The 21,550-nt window shown below is 40.4% G+C and overlaps 1 protein-coding gene across 4 annotated transcripts in view; it reads left to right on the plus strand.

Moving 5' to 3' along the window:
* Window positions 1-11,578, plus strand: part of runx1 (RUNX family transcription factor 1) — a 32,819-nt gene extending 21,241 nt beyond the window's left edge. For 2 of the 4 annotated variants that reach the window (XM_031279960.2, XM_031279961.2), the window contains exons 5-8: window positions 22-126; window positions 4,150-4,359; window positions 8,275-8,421; window positions 8,966-11,578. In XM_031279960.2, coding sequence (XP_031135820.1) covers window positions 22-126; window positions 4,150-4,359; window positions 8,275-8,421; window positions 8,966-9,495 — 992 coding nt within the window. In that variant the 3' untranslated portion in view covers window positions 9,496-11,578. The remainder of the gene's footprint in view (window positions 1-21; window positions 127-4,149; window positions 4,360-8,274; window positions 8,422-8,965) is intronic. The other 2 variants (XR_004101605.2, XR_004101606.2) reach the window with 2 other exon arrangements.
* The last annotated feature ends 9,972 nt before the right edge of the window (window positions 11,579-21,550 follow it).

Below are 21,550 nucleotides of genomic sequence, written 5' to 3' on the forward strand. Positions count from 1 at the left end.
TTCTTCCTTTTTTTCTCACAGGGAAGAGTTTCACTCTTACCATCACCGTGTTCACCAACCCTCCTCAGGTGGCCACATACCAGAGAGCCATTAAAATCACCGTAGATGGTCCGAGAGAGCCACGACGTAAGTGACACTGACACACAGATGTTGACGTTTGCTCCTCAGCAGATAATAACATCTGGAGTCCCACAGGGTTCAATTGTGGCTCCAATCAAATTCACCATGGATCCACTTGAACACAACTACCTAAAACAAAACAATTGCAGCGTTCATGTTTAGTGTTATTCCGGTGGTAGTAACAATGTTTGGAGTTGGAGGGAATTGTAGGGAGTCGTTGGGAGTAGTTTGGAGTCTTTGGGAGTCGTATGGAGTTGTTTGGAATGGTTGGGAGTTGTAGGGAGTGGTTGGGAGTGGTTGGAAATTGTACAGAGTGGGTGGGAATGGTTTGGAGTCTTTGGGAGTCGTATGGAGTTGTTGGGAATGGTTGGGAATGGTTGGGAGTTGTAGGGAGTGGTTGGGAGTTGTAGGGAATTGTTGGGAATGGTTGGGAGTTGATGGGAATGGTTGGGAGTTGGGAGTCATAGGTAGTCGTAGGGAGTTGTTGTGAATGGTTGGGAGTTGTTGGGAATGGTTGGGAGTGGTTGGGAGTCGTAGGTAGTCGTAGGGAGTTGTTGTGAATGGTTGGGAGTGGTTGGGAGTCATAGGTAGTGGTAGGGAGTTGTAGGGAGTGGTTGGGAGTCGTAGGGAGTTTTTGGGAATGGTTGGGAATTGTACGGAGTAGTTAGGAGTGTTTTGGAGTGTTTGGTTTGGAGTTTTAGGGTGTGGTTGGGAGTTGTAGGGAGTGGTAGGGAGTCGTAGGGAGTTGTTGGGAGTTGTTCAGAATGGTTGGGAGTTGTTGGGAATGGTTGGGAGTTGTTGGGAGTGGTTGGGAGTCGTAGGGAGTCATAGGGAGTTATTGGGAATGGTTGGGAATGGTTGGGAATTGTACGGAGTGGGTGGAAATGGTTTGGAGTCTTTGGGAGTCGTATGGAGTTGTTGGGAATGGTTGGGAGTTGTAGGGAGTGGTTGGGAGTTGTAGAGAGTTGTTGGGAATGGTTGGGAGTTGTAGGGAGTGGTTGGGAGTCATAGGGAGTTGTTGGGAATGGTTGGGAGTTGTAGGGAGTTGTTGGGAAGGGTTGGGAGTGGTTGGGAGTCATAGGTAATCGTAGGGAGTTGTTGGGAATGTTTGGGAATTGTACGGAGTGGCGGGGAGTGGTTTGGAGTCGTTGGGAGTTGTATAGAGTCGTTGGGAATGGTTGGGAGTTGTAGGGAGTAGTTGGGCATTGTAGGGAGTTGGTGGGAGTGGTTGGGAGTGGTTGGGAGATGTAGGGAGTTGTAGAGAGTGGTTGGGAGTTGTTGGGAGTTGTCGGGAGTTGTTGGGAATGGTTGGGAGTTGTTGGGATTTGTTGGGAATGGTTGGGAGTTGTTGGGAGTGGTTGGGAGTCGTAGGTAGTCGTAGGGAGTTGTTGGGAATGGTTGGGAGTGGTTTGGAGTCTTTGGGAGTTGTATGGAGTTGTTTGGAATGGTTGGGAGTGGTTGGGAGTTGTTGGGAATGGTTGGGAGTTGTAGGGAGTGGTTGGAAGTCATAGGGAGTTGTTGGAAATGGTTGGGAATGGTTGGGAGTCGTAGGGAGTTGTTGGTGGGAGTTGTTGGCAGTTGTCGGTAGTTTTTGGGAGTCGTAGGGAGTTGTTGGGTATGGTTGGGAGTGGTTTGGAGTCTGGGATTTGTATGGAGTTGTTGGGAATGGTTAGGAGTTGTAGGGAGTGATATATATTGATATATTGATATATAGTGATATATATTTATATATTTATTTATATATATATATATATATATATATATATATATATACACATACACATTGGGGAGAACAAGTATTTGATACACTGCCAATTTTGCAGGTTTTCCTACTTACAAAGCATGTAAAGGTCTGATAAATAATTTTATCATAGGTACACTTCAACTGTGAGAGATGGAATCTAAAACAAAAATCCAGAAAATCACATTGTATGATTTTTAAATAATTAATTTGCATTTTATTGCATGACATAAGTATTTGATCACCTACCAACCAGTAAGAATTCCGGCTCTCACAGACCTGTTAGTTTTTCTTTAAGAAGCCCTCCTACTCCTATATGATGTAATCATGTATCACCTGTATGATATTTGTAATGGTCAAATATTAAGTTCTGCTTTTCTGATGTATCAAATACTTATGTCATGCAATAAAATGCAAATTAATTACTTAAAAATCATACAATGTGATTTTCTGGATTTTTGTTTTAGATTCCGTCTCTCACAGTTGAAGAGTACCTATGATAAAAATCACAGACCTCTACGTGCTTTGTAAGTGGGAAAACCTGCAAAATCAGCAGTGTATCAAATACTTGTTCTCCCCACTGTGTGTGTATATATATATATATATATATATATATATACACACACACACACACACACACACACACACACATATATGTGTGTATAGTAGTCTATAAAGTAGTCGCTTAGTGAAGACATGGCTCTAATCACTACAGAAAACTCTCAGCAGAGTGAGTCAATATGGAACCTGATGCAACACGAGTTCCTCTCCCACTCAGTGTGATGAAACAGGGGGAATTCTAACGGCAGAGGAAAGCAAGAAGAGGAAGACAGATTTTGTTCAGCTAATTAACATTAATAATAATAATTAGGATTGAATGGAGGTAAATTGAGTGACAGTGTTCAGAACAGACGACAGGACGGCTCCTGCCAGCTCCCTTCAGCTGTGAATAACCATCACTCATCTCTAACTCGCCCACACACACTCAGTATAAATACACACACATGCACACTTCCCCCGTTGGGAGGAAGTGGCTGTAACTGGAGCTGCGTCTCCCAGCTTTGAAGTGCAGCCAGCACCACAGACGCCGTGACAGACCACCACACACACACAGAGCCCTGTGCAGTGCCTGTCGGCAGATTCCCTAGCGCATTAGCAGACACAGTGTGTTAACAGTGTAGGAACACTGTAAAAGCCTGTTGGTTCTAACTGTTACTGTAATCCCTATATATATATATATATATATATATATATATATATATATATATATACACACACACACACTACTGGTCAAAAGTTTGGGGTCAATTATAAATTTCCATTCCACCCCAGTCCAGACAGAATGCCAGCTGAGATCAGTTGCATTGTTTTTTTAATCAGGGAAGCAGTTTTCAGATTACATTATGTGCTTACATAATTGCAAAAGGGTTCTCGACTGTTGTAGACAGAAGTGGCTGAAGAAATGTTTGAAATTCCATGCTTTTTGGTCTAAACGTCATACCCAAATTAAAAGTGGTACAGCTCCCATATACTTTGACACTCTGGGGTATGCCTGATATCATTGGAAAGGTGATTGATGTGGGTGTGTTTGTGTATTTGAGAAGTGTTGTATTTTGTAGTTTTTTCTCTTTTTTCTTTGCACTTTTAAATGGAAATAAAAAAACGCACAGACATATCTGTAGAAAAGAAATCATATAAAATCCATTTTTGAGTCTTTTGGCTTCTGGGTTTTTTCTGTAGTAAGCTGAGACATGTGGCTAATGACTGTGTTGTCTGTCACCTGTCAGATGTGTTTACAGCAGTGTATTCTAATCATTTTACAGATGTATGACTTGGACAGAAATAAGAAAAACTCCATTCTAGCCTCTGTAACTCTGTGTCAGTAAGGCCTAGAATCACCCTGACAACCCTGAGTGTCAACGTATATGGGAGCTGTACCACCTTTAATTTGGGTATGACGTTTAGACCAAAAAGCATGGATTTCAAGCGTTTCTTCAGCCACTTCTGTCTACAACAGTCGAGAACCCTTTTGTAATTATGTAAGAACATAATGTAATCTGAAAACTGCTTCCCTGATTAAAAAAACAATGCAACTGATCTCAGCTGGTATTCTGTCTGGAATGGAGTGGAATGGACATTTCTAAGTGACCCCAAACTTTTGACCGGTAGTGTGTGTGTGTGTGTGTGTGTATATATATATATATATATATATATATATATATATATATATATATATATATATATATATATATGAAATGTAACAGTTTTGTGTTGTCTCCCTGTCCCAGGTCACCGTCAGAAGATGGACGAAGTCAAACCTGGCTCACTGGCCTTCTCAGAGCGGCTAACAGAGCTGGAACAGCTGAGACGGGGCTCGATGAGGGTGACGCCTCCTCACCACCATCATCATCATCATCAACACTCGGCCAACACTCGCCAATCTGCAGCACTGAACTCTGCCCCCTTCTCCAGCCCGACACACGCTCAGATAACTGCTGGTAAGAGCACAAACGTGATTTACGTCTGTCAACCTTGATTAGGAAATGAAGCCAAGAGGCAGCGATGAAGAGAAGGCAGTCATCCTGTCAGTATATTGAACAGCTCCCATGCTGGTATGGCGAGCAAGACGTTATGTTGTTTCCTCTTGCTGAACCAAATTCCACCTTAAAATGAACTAAGTTTATTATGAGGCCTAAATGCTGCAGCTGCATCTCTTTCTGAACATTTGGGGAAAGAAAATTGAAAGTTAAAGAATAATGCTACAAGAGCACCACTTTCATTTACTGATGTCACTTAAATGTGACTTCTGAAGTTCTTTGCATTTAAAAACAATGAGTTTAGTCATCCTGCTGTTGCTAAAGGCCAATATGTTACATATTTTCTAATTTCACTGAAAAGAATACATATGCTGTTTTCCATCTAATTAACTCCAACATTCAACTTAATGGCTCTTATCATGTTCAACTGGAGAGTTGATAATACATACTGTCTTAGACTTACGGTAGTAGGTAAGGATAAAGCGACTTCAGGCAGATGCAGAGTAAAACACAATCTACTCTGACCAAGACAGGTGTTTTATCAATGGAAATAAAGCTGGAAGCTGTGCTAAAGCAATCTTCTTTGTGCATCTGTATATGTGACTCTCCTGGATCAGAACTGGCTGTTGTTAAACCCAAACCTTCTTAAATTGTTGATTCCCATCATTTCTATACAGAGCACAACCCACCTGTGCATTATATTTAGGTTGCTTACACACCTGAGCAGTTTGGTCCATTTTAACTTCAGTTTGGTAGTGTTTGGTCTGATAGTCCCGTTGGTTTGGGGCGGTGTCAAAGCTAATTCTAATTGTGGTGTGGTCTAAACAACTGAATTCTGGTCTGAAACAGGGCTCTCTGTTCCCTTCACAGAGCTCTAGATTTCAGTTCACTTTAGGTGAAAACGATCCATCCCAAATACAGGAAGAGAACCAATAACAGAGCATTTACTAGCCTGCAGTTTCACACCTTTCACACAGTTTACGACCTTATATCTGATGAAGGGATAATAACTTTCAGAACCATAAGTTGTAGTTAACATACATCGCTGGTCGTTTGTATGACATCATCATCTCTCTCCTGTCTGTCAGCTGCTCATTGTTTGCCTTCTTCTAAAATATTAGAAACCTTGAAGTAGATCCAGAAAACCCAAGACCTTATAAATGTAGTGTTGCTCCATTATTTCTGAGAGCAGAATTGTCAGCCAGTTTCACTCAGATATTCTGTCCAACAGAGAGCGACCATTTCCACTGTGTCACATTTGTTCACAATGTTTGGAGTTTGAAAAAATGCAGTGTGAGCGCAAACAAAACCACATGAAAAATGACACAATGCTGCAACTTGACCCCGAATCGCACCGAGTCTACAGAACTATTTATGTATGTGCGTGTGTGAATGCGCCCCATACGGCAGACACTATGAGTGTCTTGCTCATTGACTCTTCAACATGTGGGCAGGAGGAGACCCTACAGTCAGTAGCTGAGCCGTTTACGACCGGAGCTAGTGCTCTTACTTTAGTAATAGGAAACTACTCTTCTGCAGATTCTTTATGAGCTCAAACACAGAGCCTTAAAACTACAATACATCTCCTTTACCATAATCCTATGGTGCTTTCTCGGTAAGGTGTTGGTAGGTGTAACGGTACCAATGTAGTCTGAAAAAAAGAAACCTATACTTTAAAACAAGTTGTATTTAAACAGTCAGTTGCATGACAGCGGGCATGTTGAACTGATGTGGTTAGCTGGGGATTGTGAAGTACAGTAAAGTGGCCACCAGAATAGTTCATACCAACTCTGACTCACGCAGCATTTATGTTGCGCGGAAACCTGAATCATATTTTTATAGAAAAGAAAAGCATTTCCCATACATTTTTCTCTTCTTATATAAAACTTGAATGAATTCTATTTCTGTTCAAAATGTGGCTTATTTTGAAGACTAAATGCCCGTCCACACCAACGATAACCATGGCTATAACTATAACTATACCGACTGTTGAATAATAATGTTCTGCAAACTGTGGCGTGTGTTTTCCAAACTTGTGCATTCAGCTTGCATCAAACCTCGTTGTTCCTCCTTGTGGTTTCAGAGAGATCCATTGTGGTCTGTGTGGGTATGTGTATTTACGTGTGTGGGTGTGGTTTTGTGAGTGTGTTGCGGTTGCCGTGGATACTCGATGTGGCACAGAAATACAGAATCTGTTCCTCTTCTGCCTTCAGTGGTAGTGACGGTGTGTGTGTGTGTGTGTTTGTGGAAGGAGGAAATGAGAGTCAGCTGGCAGGAAGTGCTACTGTGAGAAAAAAGAAAAGCAAAGCAAACATATAACTTTCAGAATTTGAGAAAGTAAATATTGTCTTTGTCAAGGTTTAGTTTTTCTACACTTGTAACTGTGTAACGGTGTTTATGTAATGCTAACACTGGGCTAACAGTGGAGGAAAGATAGAAACAGAGAAACAGTTTTTTCCCATCAACATGCATCAGATTTCAGCGTAAATCTCTTGAACAAACCGTCGTCCAAAGCAGGGTTCATAACTCAGAATAAACAAGAACAAAAGTCACTCTTAGAGGTGTGATGGGTTTCATCACTTTAAACTGCACACTTCTCTGTCTGGTTTAGTAGAAATTATGTTAAATGGTTTGTTTGACAGAAAGACTAGTCTCACCAAGTACTCTCTTTTCTGGTTTTGTTCATGGAAATGGGAAAATAAGTGCATAAGTTGTGTATTATTATGTGTGCAGGTTCAGTCAGAATACATTGGTAGCCGACATTAAACTGTCCGTGTTAAACTGTTAGGAGTTAAACTTGATCTGGAATAAGATGAAGTTGATCTCTAACTGTGTCTGTGGATGCTGAACTGTAAAACACATAGCAAGTGTGTACAATTAGTGGTGTGAAACATACTGTAGCTCTGCAGGGAGAGAAACAGAGAGGTAGCTCTGAGTGCTTCCTGTTTTCTCTGCCATTCTAGACCTCTCTCTCTTTCCTTTTCTCTCTCCCCGTCATCACCCCCTTAAAGCTAGGCTTTCATTTCTCTTTTAATATTGTCTTCCTTTCACTTCTCTACTCCTCCTAACTGTGAGTGATAAATACTGTGTGTTCATGTACTCTGGTTCTTTAGTGTGCACATGTGGCAGCAATATCTCAGTTCCTCTAACCTGAGCCCAAACCTTTCACAGATCAGGACAGACGGAGAAAATAACCCAGAACAGTAAAGTGAACTTATGAGCGCAGAATACAAGAGCTCTCACTCAGCTTCATATCCTGGCTTTTTTTTCTTTCTACCCTCTGCAGATTTAACTTGGCCAGACTTGAAAGCCTTCATTGACGTCTTGGCTGCTGTGTACAGTTTGCTTCCTCGTCTGGCTGCACACACACACACTCACACACATGTACACACTCTTGTCTGCAAGTCTGTGTGTGATCAGTGCCCTTTATTAGACTGTGGGGAAAAGACTAGATTGAATGAAACATCTCACTCACACACATAAAGCAAATAGCTTCCTTTTTTGTTCCCTCACTACTTACAGGGCCACGTTCAGCCCCAACAAAACTTATTTAACCCTTAGTTAAACTGAAACTAGGTGGGTTGAACACCCTGCTGTGTGAACAAACGTTCTGCCTTTTAATTACCATGAGTTAATGTCACTACTCTTTGGATAATGCCCACATAACCAGAGAAAACATACCTCAAAGCTCGTAGTATTGCGTTGCAGTTTTAAGAGTTCACACACCATCTTTACTTCAGAGATGTAGTTTTACACCTCGATAAAGAGACGGATTAAAAGCGATTTGTGCAGAATGTTTGAATTTAAATAAAGGCTAACCCTAACTTTCAAGCACTTTCAATCTTAACCAACCCTTTGATGATTCCTCTCTCCCAGACTCCAGACAGATGCAGTCGTCTCCGTCCTGGTCCTACGACCAATCGTATCCTTACCTTGGCCAGATAACCACGCCCACCGTCCACACAGCCAATCCCCTCTCGCCTGGTCGATCCTCGCTCAGTGACCTGTCCTCACGACTCTCAGGTAGGAACATGGCGAGCAGCATGTCATCAGCAGGCTGAAGAACTGTGTGTGAATGGCCGTGATGTTTAATGTTTAATACTCTACTGTCCGATGTGAATCTGCAGGGCCATCTGTTGGGATGTTAATATACACTCAGTTTTAAAAAGAAATACATTTTTGTTAGTTTTTAACCTGACTAAAGTTTTTTTCTTAAAGGTTTTAGTTAGTTTACTAAAACAATTTTCCATTCTTTACTTTAAAAACAGTCAGAATCAGAAATAGATGTATTGCCAGGTAAGTAGCACTTTGGTTGATGTTGCAAACATTAAAACAATAATGTATACAAACACTAAATACAGAAACAAAAAACACATACATACAAACATATAACTAATATAAAGTGACGGGCATTGGAAAATAGCAATAGCTATAAATGCTTTGATGCTGTACATTCGAGATTTATTGCACAAACGTCCATGTCTAAGCATCTGTCCCTATTCAAATAAACATGACAAAAATGAAAAAATAAAATAACCCTAACTCTGCGAACTTTGCCATCTCTCAGGTCCTGAGCTCACAGCGTTTGGCGACCCGAGGATGACGTTAGAACGACCTTTCCCCTCCCTGCCTGACTCGCGTTTCACCGACCACCGGGTGCACTACCCTCCCACTGCGGCCGCCTTCACTTACACCCCGCCTCACAACGCTGTCTCCAGCGGCGCCCTCGGCATCACCATGGCGACGGCCATGGCGACCACCCCGGCAGGGAGGTACCACACTTACCTGCCTCCTCCGTACCCGACGAACACGCCTCACCAGGCGCAGAGCTTCCAGTCCACGTCCTCGCCATACCACCTGTACTACTCCACTGCCGCCGGCTCCTACCAGTTCTCTATGATGGCCGGGGGCAGCAGCGGCGACTCACGCTCCCCGCCAAGGATCTTGCCACCATGCACCAACGCCTCCACAGGCTCCACTCTCCTGCACCCCTCGCTGCCCAATCAGAACGAAGTAGTCGGTGTGGAGGTGGAGTCCAGCCACAGCAGCTCGCCGACCAACATGGCCGCAGCTGAAGCTGTCTGGAGACCGTACTGAACACCTAACCCCGGAGACTGTACTGAACACCTAACCCCGGAGACCGTACTGAGCACCTAACCCTGTAGACCGGACTTAACACCTAACCCTGGAGACTGTACTGAACACCTATTCCTGGAGACCGTACTGAACACCTAACCCTGGAGACCGTACTGAACACCTAACCCCGGAGACCGTACTGAACACCTAACCCCGGAGACCGTACTGAACACCTAACCCCGGAGACCGTACTGAACACCTAACCCTGGAGACCGTACTGAACACCTAACCCTGGACTGAACATCTAACCAACTGAAACCCAACAGACCAACAGAAACCCAGGAGAACCTCACCGGCCCCGACCTTAACAACCCAACATGGCGATCTGTGTATCAACAGCAGTGAAAGTTGTAGCAATATACAGTTTAATAGCTCTGCTGTCTTATTTCTGTCTCATTAAATCAGTTGTACACACAGTCCTGTCCAACGTCTATCTGTGGACATGCTGTTTGTAAGCACAAAAACAGCATAATGCGTTGTTATCAATGGCTAACAGTGGTTAACCTGGCTAGAGCTAACCCCACCGTGAAATAACAATAATTCTGACTTGATAAACTGGAATCCGTATTCGGGTGTGACGTCATTCCCAGCTCCGGCTTCTGAATCCCGAGGTAAATGTTATGCAGCATTAGTCCGTCTCTGGATACTTTCTGACTTTACTACTCAGCTCTAATCGCATTGGTTCCTACTGAAGACAGAAACCTTTAAAAACAGCTCAGAAATACTGTGTATATTGTTTTTATTAATAAAAAGGTTGAGTGGTTTCCCCAAAAAGATGATGGAAGATATATCAGATACAGTCAGTGTTGGTTTATGTCTGCACATGGGACTTATATATAAGAAAAATATTGAATATTTACAGATGTATCCTTCAAGAGAGAGTCTGGGTGTGTTTCATACACACCAGTTGTTGTTTGACCTGAGGAGAGAAACCCTCCGGCAGTCCAGTTGGTCTGGTCTCACCCTATCCTGGCTCATAGTCACCTTTTCTCAGCTACATTTCACTGTAAAGACTGCTAAACTTAACTGTCATGTGACCGGCTGGCAGTCGCTTAATTTTGTAGGATATCATACAAATTGTTGTACCATGGGAATGTGGTTACAGTGAGCAGGGAGGAAATGTCGGGACACATGCTACTTTCAGTTAGCAGTGATGTTAATTGTCACCTTTCGATGCAGTTCTCCAGGTGTTCCTTGGGTAAACTGCATCTCAGGAAGTCTGCTGACTCTTTATTTTTTTATATATGTACACTGATATTTGGAAAAACTTTACGTAATCACTTGACCAGGAGCCAGACAAGTGAGTCCTCCTGATAAAAAGCAGTGACTGGACCTAACAGTGGAGCTTCTGCTGAATGGAAACACTCAATACGGATGAACGGAGGTTTTATGGACAGATAAACAGAGGTTTTACGGACATACAGTATAAACGGAGGTTTTACGGACATATAAATGGAGGTTTTACAAACCGAAAAACGGAGGTTGTACACTGAAAAAGCGCATGCAGCAGCACTGGACTGATCTGGAGTCAGCTTCCTTTGTAAAATAACATGAATATTGTTGGTGTTAGTGTTGTGTATAGATGATTATGATAGCTGTTTGTGTTCATCTGTCCATCTTTCCATGGTTTATTTTAACTCTTGGGTGATATTTTTTACTAAACTCAGCCCAAAACAAAGAAACACGATGACTTCACTCATTTTGGGCCCAAACCTGACAAAAATGATGACATAATAAACCAATAATTCAGTCGATTTATTCCTTATTTATTACAAACGGTCTGAACCAGACTGTCCACAGCGACAAACCATTACAGCATGGAGTTTTATAAAACGCTTTAATTTATTCCTACAATACCATTTGTTGGTAGCATTTTAAGTATGTGTGTTGATCTGTACTGTATATAACCATAAATGATGCCTGCATATGGTCATGTTTTCATCCTCTCTCGCTCGTTGTCTCTCTCCCACAATAACTTTGTTTTCACGTTGTTGATGTTCCACATCTGGTTTTAATTAATATAAACCTTCTTGCAAAGAAAATACACATCTTGTCCTGTGGTTCCTGGTCGTCTGATTTGTTTTATCAGTTATCTTTCTTTTTATAAAGGCAGGGCAGTTTTATTTCTTTAGCAGGGTTCAGACATGAAGCAGTTCACAGTGATTTACAGGAGTTAGGGTGAGTTTAGTCTTGCTTTGCCAGACCATCTTCCAAAGCGCGCAGACGAAGGTCTGGCTATTCCACACAGCATTCGGAGATGGGAGGAAAACGTGCTCTGGTTTATTGGCATTTCTTTAAACCAATCAGAATCGTCATTGGTGGTGCTAAACTCCGCTGTAAAATAGTCGTGCGAGAGAAAACTCAGGTTGTATAGTCTAGCTAGCTGTCTGGATTTACCCTGCAGAGATCTGAGGAGCAGTTAACCATAGTCCTCACAAATCCACCGAAATTAAAATTCTAACACAAAAAAAGCATAAGGAAATGGAAAATACATGCATCCAGCGGAATTTCCTGCAGCACCAGAGCAATCCCGGAAGGGCAACGCGAAAGATATAGACTAGGGTGAGTACACAAAAAATACAATAAAGGAATGTTAAAATTACAAGTACAGGAAAATGTTAAAAAACTAGAGAAAATAATAAAAGTAGCAATATTAAAAATGTAAAATAATGTTTTAAAAGACAATAAAAACAAAGCTAGTTACAGATTAAAACCGAGTTATGTAACCATTAAAGCCACAAAGCTAAACAGAAATCTTTTGAGTCCAGATTTAAATGATATATATTTTTAAAAACATTATGAGGATAAACTGGACCAAAAACACACAAACTGTTGGTAAAGTTGAGACATTTGTCCAGTTTTTTTGTCCATGATTTGTCTTTGTTTACCCTGTAATATGCCCGTCCAATAACCTCACATGCTGTTTATTAATGTAATGTCCAGATCTTACTGCAGTGTTTCAGCACGCTAAACGTGTTTTCTGGGATTTCTGTTCCCTCATGCAGTTGCATAGACTTTGATTTTTGTTTAGCAGTGACTATCACATAAAAGTTACCGTATGTTTTAATCTCATAGTTTTATGCCTTAAAGGACAATTCCGGCGCAAAACAAACCTAGGGGTTAATAACAGATATGTACCCACTCTGTCATTAGGGTTACAATGCTAGTTCGGGGCACAGGGAAAGTAAAAATAAATCGCTATTATGTACCACTAAACAGGCTCAAAATATCACCAAACTTCAACCGTAGCATAATGAAGGTCCCTACATGTTAACAGAAGCATTGAGAATGTTGTAAGTGTTCAGGGCTACGAGAGAGAGAGAGAGAGCTATGCTGGCTGTGTGTGTGTATGTGTCTGTGTCTGTGTGTCTGTGTGTCTGTGTGTGTGTCTGTGTCTGTGTGTGTCTGTGTGTCTGTGTGTGTGTCTGTGTCTGTGTGTGTGTGTGTGTGTGTGTGTAGACCATTAAACACACAACTCTTTGGATCCTTTACACTTTCTAAAATGCTTTAATACTTTAACTACATGTTCCTGATGATACTTACAAACTTTTACTGAAGGAACATTTTCAATGCAGGACTTTTACTGTAACAGAGTATATTTACCGTGTGGCATTATTACTTTTACTGCAGTACAGGATCTAAATACTTCTTCCAGCGCTGTTGACAACAATAAAAGCAGACATAGTGTTGACCATGGTAGATGATAGAGGCTGGCTGCCATTCAGTAAACAGTTTGCTTTCAGTTGAAGATTATAGAATATGGAATTCATTCCTAGGTAACATATTATCTTCATTAATAAAATATTCTGCTATATTATAAGTCAGAAAGAAAAGTCTGGAGAATGTCTTAGAGACACAAAGTCATCTCTGTTTTGATGATAGTAAAAGGTACAGAAACATGCCCTCAACTGGATGCAAAAGTAACATTTTCATCCTTACTCTGTCCATTTATGGGATAGTAATAATAGTAATGGGTTAGGGGGTTAGGGTTAGGGTTAGGGGGTTATCCTTGGTGAACAGTGACATCTAGTGGTTGCATCACAGGAAAGCAGGTTCACTTTCTACAGCCTTTAAAAATGGGACAATTTTACAAGATAACGGACAGATTTTAATGATTCAACATCCCATTTTGATTCTGATTTGTAAAGCAGTTGTGCTGTTCCATCTCCAGAAGGCCTGTGCTTCTTAAAGGGGATGGTTTTCTTCTTCAACAGCCCCACAGTCCTCAGGTTTGGGCTATAGAGGCTCCTGGTTTGGTTTCAGGTGTCTCCTTTATGAAGTGGTAGTACTGGAAACATAGCAAACAGTTAATTAATCTCATCTTGACAAACTTCTGCTTTGTGTTGGAGTTTCTTCAAACGAGACACTGTGACAGAGACAGCTCTCTGTCGATCTGTTTATTCTCTACTCTCCAGTGTTCAGACATTTTTAACACCTCACTGGAGACATGCCATGTGCCAGCCTGCTTCAAGACCTCAACCATAATCCCTGTTCCCAAGAAGCCAAGGACCACAGGACTTAATGACTTCAGACCCGTCGCCCTGACCTGTGGTTATGAAGTCCTTTGAGCGCCTTGTGCTTTCACACCTCAAAGCCATCACCGACCCCCTCCTTGACCCCCTGCAGTTTGCCTACAGAGCCAATAGGTCTGTAGATGATGCAGTCAATTTGGCCCTCCACTACATCCTCCGGCACCTGGACTCCGCAGGAACCTACGCCAGGATCCTGTTTGTGGACTTCAGCTCTGCCTTCAACACCATCATCCCGGCTCTGCTTCAGGAGAAGCTCTCCCAGCTAGGCGTGCCTGACTCCACCTGCAGGTGGATCACTGACTTCCTGTCTGACAGGAAGCAGCATGTGAAGCTGGGGAAACATGTCTCCGATTCACAGACCATCAGCACCGGATCCCCCCAGAGCTGCGTTCTTTCTCCTCTGCTCTTCTCCCTGTACACCAACAGCTGCACCTCCAGTCACCAGTCTGTCAAGCTTCTAAAGTTTGCGGACGACACCTCCCTCATCGGACTCATCTCTGATGGAGACGAGTCCGCCTACAGGTGGGAGGCTGACCACCTGGTGACCTGGTGCAACCAAAACAATCTAGAGCTCAACGCTCTAAAGACAGTGAAGATGGTTGTGGACTTCAGAAAGAACCCAGCCCCACCTGCCCCCATCACCATCTGTGGCTCCACAATTGACACAGTGGAGTCTTTCCGCTTCCTGGGAACAACCATCTCCCAGGACCTCAAGTGGGAGCTGAAAATCAGCTCCCTTGTGAAGAAAGCACAACAGAGGATGTACTTCCTGCAGCAGCTGAAGAAATTCAACCTGCTAAAGACAATGATGGTGCACTTCTACACAGCCATCATTGAGTCCATCCTCACATCCTCCATCATCATCTGGTACGCTGCTGCCACTGCCAAGGACAAGGGCAGGCTGCAGCGTGTCATTCTGCTCAGCTGAGAAGGTGATTGGCTGCAATCTGCTGCCGCTCCAGGACCTATACGCCACCAGGACTCTGAAGCGTGCTGGAAAGATTGTGGCTGACCCCTCCCACCCCGGACACAAGCTCTTTGAGCCACTCCCCTCTGGCAGGAGGATGAGGTCCATCAGGACCAAAACCTCACGCCACATAAACAGTTTTTTCCCCTCCGCCACTAGCCTTATTAACAAGGTCCGGAACCCACCCTGACTCTCTCCAAACTACTCCTCTGGCTCCTCATGCCACTGTACCTACTCTGCTGTAGCGTTCCTTTTTACTACTGTTTAACTTATTTTACTATTTATTTAAATTTATTTTATCGTTAGTAATACATACTGTGTGTATATGTTTATACTTATATTGTTTATATTCTTATTCTTTTTATCCTTCTTATATTTGAATGTGTGACATGCTCCAACAACACCATGACAAATTCCTCGTATGTGCAACGTACTTGGCAATAAAGCCCTTTCTGATTCCGATTCTGATTCTGGTGACAAATACACAACCAGCCCCTCCTCATCAGCTAAAGATGCTGCTCTTTAAGCTTTTAGGACGTTTTCCCTCTTCCACGCTAACAGCAGAGGAAGTGATTTGCAAACATCAGCCGTCACTCAGCCCAGCTGAGCTTCAGATGTGATTACTGACAAACCAGGGAGGGGTTAACATTTGGTAATCACTGGGACAGAGGTGGAGATGGAGGTCGACACAACCCACCAAACCAACCACAGGCACGCTAAATCACACAGAAATATATATTAACTTAACATATGCTAAGAACCCTCTGCAATAACACACTTTGCATGTGAGTCATTTTTTTCATTGAAAACAGGTCAACTTGTGTGATGTTAGCTTGTTAAATGTTCTAGTTTCTTCTCTCCTCTGGGACAGGAAACTGAATATCTTTGAGTTTGGACAAAACAAGACATGTGAGGACATCATCTTGGGCTTTGGGAAACACTGATCCACATTTTAGAGACCGAACAACTCATCCATTCATCCAGTCAATAATCCACACATTAATACATGATGAAAATAAATGTTGTAGTTGCAGCTCTTTGAGAAGATTAAGTGGAAGATCCTTAACCCCTGGTGCAATGGTTCCTGCAACCAAGAAGTTAACATGATAACTTATATAAAGCTACTTGAGTGCAGGAGAGGAAGGAAGCCTGAAAGCTTCTTCAGAGTCCTCCCCTAATGTTGGAACCGACATTAGGATTTAGATATTATCTTTTATTTTTATGAATAGTGCATAAATATATTGATATTGTGAGGAAAGCTAGAGTCATTATAAACATGTAATATATATATAGTGAATTCTAACTAACGTTTTTTTACTTTTACGACATACTATACTACGTCTTTTTATGTCTTTTTTCAACATACTTAACTATGACTTTTTTTAAAATACTGTACTAAGTCAGATAGCTCAGGGTGATTAGAGAGTCATTTGGGAGACTGAAAGTTTTGTGTTCAAACCTTATATGTTGCAGTGAGAAAAAGACAAACATGTCACAAACATAGACCGATTTGTCAGGTCAGATAGCTCAGTGGTTTAAGACAATAATTTCCAGCTTCTGGAACCCTAACCCTGCATAGATCTGAGGAGCAGTTAACCATAGTCCTCATAAACCCACCTGAAACACAAAGAAAGAGGAAGAAGACGGACATCCGGCCAAAATGAGGGACATCCAGCGGCACCGGAGCAATTCCAGAAGTGGAACGTGGATATAGACTATGTTATGGTTCCTGTTTTCTGCCCCTGTGAAGCACTTTTTTCTTTAAACAGCTTTAATTTATATAACCAATATAAAGCATTATTTAAAGTATGTTTTAAACACATGCAGTTAGTTTCATACAGTTTTTAAACAAGGTTAGGAGATGTTTTGACAATCCCTTTTAATCAAACTTGAGATCAACTCCCCCTCCCAGTATCCATAGCCACGCCCCCTCTTGGTATCAGTAGCCCCGCCCCTCTTCCTCTGTAGCGCCCCCCTCTAGGCCTCTGTAGCCCCACCCCTCCCAGCCTGTAGTTTAGAGAGCAGCCGAGGCCAGCAGCTGTAGAGCAGACAAACATTTCCACTTCTCCCTCCGTGAGTTACCGGATTATTGGAACTAAACCGGAGCCGCTGAGCGGTGAGACTCTGGAGAGACTAACAGAGCCGGTTCCGGTGAGTTTGACTGTTGGTGTCCAGTTTAAACAACAGGTTGAGTTCAATCAGCAAATCAGCTCATTAATCAATCAGCGTTACCTGCTCATTGTTGTTCAGTCCTTCACCTGTCTGCTGCAGTTTGTTGTTTCGGTAAAAGAGAGAATCTTGAGTTAATATAGTGTATGGTTATATTGTTCTGAAAATGGCTCTGAAATATTTAGAGTTTATTTTGTGTTTATTGGAGAAAACTATTCCTCCACCCCCATGTTAACTTAACTTCTGTGTAGTAAAACTGTTTATTTCTGTCATAAGCTGACTTACAAGAACTTAAATATATATTTATATGTGTTATGATGTAGACTTTATTGAATATGTCTATGGAGATTCATTTATGCATCCAGGTAATTGTAGTTTCAACAAAGCTTTAATTTAACAACACTGGATTAAAAAATATAAAATATAAAAAAATATAAAATACAAGGTGTTTAGATGAACACTGAAACGTCTTGTATTTTATATTTTTTAATCCAGTGTTTTTAAATTAAAGCTTTGTTGAAACTTTATTGAATCAGTCATTTCCCTTATTGGCTGTTGCTATTTTGGCAGAAATGCGTGTGTGCAACGCTTCATGATTAGGGTTGGGTACCGTTTGAATTTTTACCAGGCCCGTATTAAGACAATGTGGTGCTATACCTCAAAGCCACCCCCCCCCCCTCCCTCCCTTTACCTGTGCTGTCCTCCTGGCAAAAATATCAGACATAATCAATGGGATTTCTCAAATGTAAATTACTAACTTGTACAACTACATACATGTAGGCATATGAGCAGTGAGCACTATATTCAAATGTCTCAATTCAAAATGTCAAATTCAAAAAGCAGAGCACTCAATTCAAAATGTCAAAATCAAAACACATCAGTACATCAGCCCAGCAGACAAGCCAAAAAAAACTAACAAAAAACAAAGCATTTTCATTATGCAAAGAGAAACCAACACTTGCTTTCCCCCTGCCAAAAACATCAGACATAATCAAGAGGATTTCTCATATGTAATTTACTAACTTATCCAACTACATACATGTAGGCATATATGCGGAGTGAGCACTATATTCAAATGTCTCAATTCAAAATGTCTATCAATTCAAAAAGCCAAAATCAATACTATATATTGCAGCATTGTGGATTGGTCAAATATGTATTTTTTTCCGACTTTATTTCACGGCCCTGAAAGCAATTCCTCTGATTGGTCAAAAACGTTCAAAAGCATCATGGGAAAGCTAAAACTGCTTTAGCATCACAGCTAACGGCAATAAAATGACCGAAAATGAATAAGATATGGACAAAAGACTATCAATATTAGATCTAAGTATATGGATTTATTGCACAAAGTACTCTGAAAGAAATATGAGTTCTAGGAGAAGAAGCGTAGACTGTGTCTTGTACACTTCTCTGCTTACTGAATAAACTCACGAAGAGCACATGCCATTCTGTGTGCTAGGAAAACACGGAGAAGGGTTGGACCCAACCAAGTCTCACCAGAGGTGGGAGGGGTTTGTGTGAAAAATGTTTTTCTTTGCTTGCCAATTACATTGAATTGAATTAAGAATTGAATTAAGAAAGCCAACCACTTATAATTTTATAACAGTTAATATTTTACATTCATCATTATAACATTTTTCGGGGGGTTAAACTGGCCACTTTTGATTATTGTTAAAACCGCCCCCATCCCCCAAATGATACATTTGCGCGTACTTGTGGACCAAGTCAACTCTGACAGATTGGGGAGGGGAGTGATAGTGGTCATGTAATATTGATTTATTTATGTGTTGTTGTTATTATTATTATTGTTATTATTATTATTATTATTATTATTATTATTATTATTATTATTGTGAAATTAGTGTTCATAAATGAATAATGTATGGTCTTTCAACAATTTCAAGTGAATAATATAACAATTTACAGAAAATATTGTTAAGGCTTGTGTCCTGTGGTGCCCCCCCACTGGTTGTGAATGATTGGTGCCCCTAGGCACTGGCCCAAGTGCCCTTATGGAGAACCACTACTTTTAAAACATTCTGATTCCTAAACCGATTCTTGAAAAACTGAAAAATGACATCAAAGAAAGGCTCTTTTATGGAGTGTTTTTTCTTTTTTTTTTTTTTATTTATTTATTGAAAATATTTAAATTTAACAATATATTAACGTAAGTACTTAAATATATAATAAGTAAGTCACCTAACACATAACTACAATAATTTAACAAATAACAGTTACACTATTAACAAGTAACAACTAAATAAATGTTGAGTTGGTATGCCAACCAGCTTCAAACTTTAGCAGTTTAACTTTTGCAGAAATTATCATATTTGCCTTCTCTGGCACGATACTACACCTCTCCTGAGTTATGGCATGTCCTGCACAGGAGAAAACTCTCTCAGATGGTGTGCATTCCAAACCACAGCTGACAACCTGCAGGTGGAGGCGGTGGAGACAGGCTCGGACATACACGCCGCTGTGGACAGCCTGCTGTCAGTGGACACGGAGTGCGGAAAGTGTGTCAGAGGTGTGTCTGTGTCTGTGTGTGTGTGTCTGTGTCTGTGTGTCTGTCGGCCTGCCCCCACGAAGCTCCAAGCTGCACCTTCGCCAAAATGAAGACTGAAAAACAGAACTATTTTGATACAAACATTTACTCGCCATGTGGCTAGATTTAATTTATTAATTATAAATTATTTAAATTTAATATTTAGTGTTTAATAAATAATTGTTAAATGTAGTACAGAGTCTGTAGTCTATCGCACAAACACTCGAGGAATGCTGCAAACATTTGACAGCCAGTACGAATTGCCTGGGAGAACATACGTGTCACAAACAGCAATTCCACAACTGTACAACAGCGTGAAAGACGATCAAAGACATATTGTGGATATTTAAAATGTCTTCCAGTTCCAGTGTTAAATATTCTTTAGAAATAAAAGAGTATTGATCTTTGAAAAGTTGTACCTGCATTATTATGCCATTATCATTATATTAGATGAAAATGGTCTTGGAACGACAATATTATCGTTTATCACAATAATTTCTGGGACAATTTATTGTCCAGCAAAATTTGTTATCGTGACAGGCATATATATATATATATATATATATATATATATATATATATATATATATATATATATATATATATATATATATATATATATATTTTTTTTTTTTTTTTTTTTTTTTTATTTATTTTTATTTCGACATGCTATGCTATGGCTTTTTTTATCACTTTTTTCAACATACTATGGCTTTTTTATCACGTTTTCCAACATACTATACTATGGCTTTTTTATCATTTTTTTTTCACATACTATACTATAGCTTTTTTTCAACATACTATTCTATAACTTTTTTCAGTCTTTTCGGCATACTATACTATGGCTTTTCATGACTTTTTTCCACGTGCTATACTATGGCTTTTTATGCCTTTTTTCAACGTACTATATTATTACTTTTTCACTTTTTTTTGACATACTATACTATAGCTGTTTTTATTGACATACTATACTATGGCCTTTAATCACTTTTTTACATACTATATATATGCTATGACTTTCATTAAATAAATAAAAATATAAATAAAAAATATGAATAAAAATAAAATAAATAAAAATATGTATAAATAAAAATATAATTAAAAGAATATGAATGAATATAAATAAAAAATACATAAATAAATATAAAATATATATATATATATATATATATATTATGTATGTGTGTATATATATATATATATATATATATATATATATATATATATATATATATATAATATGTATATATATGTATGTATATATGTATGTATATATATATATATATATAAACATGAATGAATAAAAAAATATATATGTATATATAATTTAAATAAAAATATATTTAAATACAAATAAAATATATATAAATAAAAATATAAATAAAAGTCACATTTCGGCAGGCTATCCCATGCCAAAAAGGACTGCGCCCCCCTAACTCGGGATTGCAAAGGCTGACAAAGACAAACTTTTCAGGACTTTTAGTAGACCTCATACCATGCAAGTATAGCAAATCAGGTGATTGTCAGACTTTGCTGTCCTGAGTTGGGGGCGGGGGCAGGCACATTTCAGCAGTCTCCATGAACCCATGCCAAAAAAGGACTGTGCCCCCTAACTCAGGATTGCAAAGGCTGACAAAGACAAACTTCTCAGGACTTTTAGTAGACCTCATACCATGCAAGTATAGCACATTGTGTGATAGTCAGACTTTGTTGCTGTCCTGAGTTGGGGGGGCAGTCACGTTTGGGCAGTCTCCATGAATGCATGCCAAAATAGGACTGCAGCCCCCTAACTCGGGATCGCAA

This window comes from Sander lucioperca, chromosome 24 (genome assembly GCF_008315115.2).
Source record: "Sander lucioperca isolate FBNREF2018 chromosome 24, SLUC_FBN_1.2, whole genome shotgun sequence".
In the NCBI taxonomy this organism is placed as follows: Eukaryota; Metazoa; Chordata; class Actinopteri; order Perciformes; family Percidae; genus Sander; species Sander lucioperca.